This window comes from Rhagoletis pomonella, unplaced genomic scaffold (genome assembly GCF_013731165.1).
Source record: "Rhagoletis pomonella isolate Grant_MI unplaced genomic scaffold, Rhpom_1.0 Rhpom_scaffold_03638, whole genome shotgun sequence".
NCBI lineage: Eukaryota > Metazoa > Arthropoda > Insecta > Diptera > Tephritidae > Rhagoletis > Rhagoletis pomonella.
The window spans coordinates 15,654-19,130 of record NW_023462190.1 but is presented as its reverse complement, the minus strand read 5'-3'; the positions used below and the strand labels follow the sequence as shown (position 1 = coordinate 19,130).

Genomic DNA, 3,477 nt, shown 5'->3' with positions numbered 1-3,477 from the left:
TTGCACTTGTCTATTATTAGTGGCGCGCTTGTACATATTGCTGATCACTTCACTGGGTTGTTTCCCCCATTTATTTGTTGGTTGCATAAAATCACAGCCGCGCTTAAACAAACACAATTTCTTCATAAGAAATTTTTAAAATAAACTGCATATTTTGAATATCAATTATTTACACACGTATATCACATATTTGATAAGTTGGGTGGCGAGTGACTTGCACATTTTTGCATATACGCACATACACATACGTAATTACGTATTCGACAGTCTTATTTGGCTGGAAAATAAATAAATCGTTATTTTAAATACACAAGTTATCCTTTGTTGTTCTTATAAGAATTAGACTTATTTCGGGCTAAGCGTTTTTAGTGGCAATCTTTTTCTACGAAGCGGCGATTCACACAAAGAAATCTTTTGTCTTGCGTCCACTTCAGTTGCCTTTGGTCAAAAATGGACACCTTTATTCGTCAGGCCGATTCAGTAACAGAATTCGAATCTGACTACAACTCTATGCAGCCATCAGAGCACACAAAGCACTCCTTAACTTTCCAAAAGGATGAATTAAAGGCTCTGTGGGAAAAGGTAAAAGGGTCTTATGATGAACTTTGCGCATCAAAAGAGCTCGAAACCAAAGACCTGACAGCAATTAAAAAGAAGTATAAAAGCACCTACTTCAGTTTTTTGCGGTGCCAAGCAGTAATGGCTGATCTTTCAGAGCAACTCGCAAAGACTGAAAAGGAAAGCGAATACAAGTCAGGTCGCGAGCTTAATATTCATCTCCCTCCTTGCGACACAGACATTTTTAAAGGAGATTATCTTTCGTGGCCATCGTTTAGGGATATGTTTACGGCTATATACATTCTAAATAAGCGCCTTACCCCAGTTGAGAAGCTGTATCACCTCCGGCAAAAAACTCAGGGGGAGGCCAAGGAAATAGTGCAGAGATCCCCATTAACCAACGATGGCTTTGGTGCGGCCTGGAAAAATCTTTGTGACAGGTACGAAAATAAACGTATCCTGGTCAATGCCCAATTAAAGGTATTATTTAATTTAAACGCAGTTGAGAGTGAATGCGGCAGCTCCATCAAGAAACTGCAACGCGACATAAATAATTGCATCTCGTCGCTTCAGTGTCATCAGATTGATGTTTCAAATTGGGATGCAATATTCACATATTTGTGTTCGACAAAACTGCCAGAAACGACACTGGCACTATGGGAGCAAACCATAGAAAATAAAACTGAGATTTCCAAATGGGTAGATATGGATAAATTCCTATCCAATCGGTTTCAAACACTGGAAACCGTGACAGGTCTTAGGGGAGATATAGTTTCGAAACCTAAACCACCAAGCTCTCGGAATTCTGCAGAGACGCCTGCAAAAAAGCTTGGCGCTTTTCAAGCCAGTGTAGCAAAGGCAACATGTAAAATGTGCAACAGCAGTGTACACAAGCTATCAAAGTGCGACAGATTTTTGCGTCTAAAGCCGACGGAGCGAGTAGATTACGTGAAGAGCATTCGCAGTTGCTTGAGTTGTTTATCTGCTGGGCACACAGTCTCAAGATGTACCAGCTCATTTAACTGCAGCACTTGTCATTCGAGACATCACAAGTTGCTCCATATGCCAATTCAGCCAAAAGCGACAACTGATCCATCGGGTAGCGTGGAATCTACTCCAAACCAGGCGCAATCAAGACGCGAATCTGAAAAAGGAAACATCAAATCGGTTACAAATGTAAATTCTTGTTACGCAAATACAAGTAAAGGAGTTTTGTTAGGAACAGCACGCGTAAACATACACTATAATGGTATACATTTTTCGGCTAGAGCGCTTATAGATTCTGGTTCTGAGTGCTCGTTCATTACTGAGAGACTCAAACGGAGAATCAACCTGCCATCAAAACGCTTGCATGCCCAAGTTTCGGGCATCAATAACTCTGTATCTGCGCAGGTAAAAGAAGCGTGTGCTATTCAACTTCGGTCACCCACAGTTAATTAATATAGAAGCAATTGTGCTGGTTCTACCACAATTAACCGGGGATCTTCCGACTTGTCAGATAAGCGCAATGACGCGGCAATCGTTCCCAGACTTGGTCTTGGCGGACAAAAGATTCTTCGTCAATGAGCCAGTTGACCTGGTCTTAGGAGGAGATATTTACCCGCAAATAATTTTAAGCGGAATGAGGAAGAACGTATTAAATACGCATCTCGCGCAAGAGACCGTGTTCGGTTGGATACTGACTGGTCGAGCGGACTCAGTCAGTCCAACTAACAATATCGTATCGTATTTTAACGAAGTCACGTTGGACAAGCAGCTAGCTGCATTTTGGGAGCTGGAGGATGTCCCAAAGAAAAAAGGCATCAACGAAGATGATAAATACTGCGAAGAGCTCTTCAAAGCAACTACAACACGAAATACCGATGGAAAATACATTGTGTCTCTACCTTTTAAACGGAATTTTCCGAAAAATGTGTGCTTAGGACCTTCGCTGAAAAGTGCATGCTCTCAGTTCTACCGGAACGAGACGCGACTAGCGAAAAAGCCTGTCCTTCAAACAGAGTACAACCGGATTGTATCTGAATACGAGACACTAGCACATATGTCAAAAATTAACCAAAACATTTCACCAGATTCAACGGACTGCTATTTTTTACCGCACCACGCCGTTTTAAAGGAAGAAAGTACCACTACAAAGGTCAGGGTTGTATTCAACGCATCATGCCCAACCGCTAATGGCATGAGTTTGAATGATGTCCTCCTTCCAGGTCCTGTACTTCAGGCCGATTTAACGATCCTCATACTCCGTTGGAGACTGTTCCAATACGTCTTCAACAGCGATATAGAGAAAATGTATCGGCAAATATTTGTAAATGAGAATCAAACGAAATATCAGCGCATAGTTTTTCGCACCTGCCCAAGAGAACCAATTAGCTTATACGAATTAAAAACGGTGACTTTTGGCATCAACTGTGCTCCTTATCTCGCGATAAGGACATTGCATGAACTAGCTGATGAGGTCGAGAGCTCGTTTCCAATCGCATCCGAAATTTTGCGAAAGTGTATGTACGTGGACGACGTACTTGCTGGAGGACACAGCATCGAAGCAGCGATTAAAGCTCGAGAAGAAATACTACAGGTACTGGATTCAGCAGGGTTCCCGTAAAGAAAGTGGACTTCGAACTCCAGTAAAATACTTGAAGGTATACCGAAATCTCATTTACTCACCGACGATTTTCTAGAGGTTGAAGAGTCTAGTACGGTAAAAGCACTTGGCATCAGATGGAATGCCAAATCTGACTACTTCTATTTCACAGCAAAACCAATAGAAAATCGTGACGTAATCACTAAAAGAGCGATACTTTCAGCTATCGCCAAACTGTTTGACCCGCTCGGTTGGCTCGCTCCAGTGGTAATTGTCGCCAAGATCATTATGCAAAATATTTGGTTGGAGGGAACTGGTTGGGACGATACCGTGTC

General features: G+C 42.0%; 1 protein-coding gene across 1 annotated transcript; it reads left to right on the top strand.

Moving 5' to 3' along the window:
* Nucleotides 1–2,179: 2,179 nt before the first annotated feature.
* Nucleotides 2,180–3,163, top strand: LOC118754286. Its single transcript, XM_036489162.1, has one exon. It carries the CDS (start codon nucleotides 2,180–2,182, stop codon nucleotides 3,161–3,163), a length of 984 nt encoding a protein of 327 aa, XP_036345055.1.
* The last annotated feature ends 314 nt before the right edge of the window (nucleotides 3,164–3,477 follow it).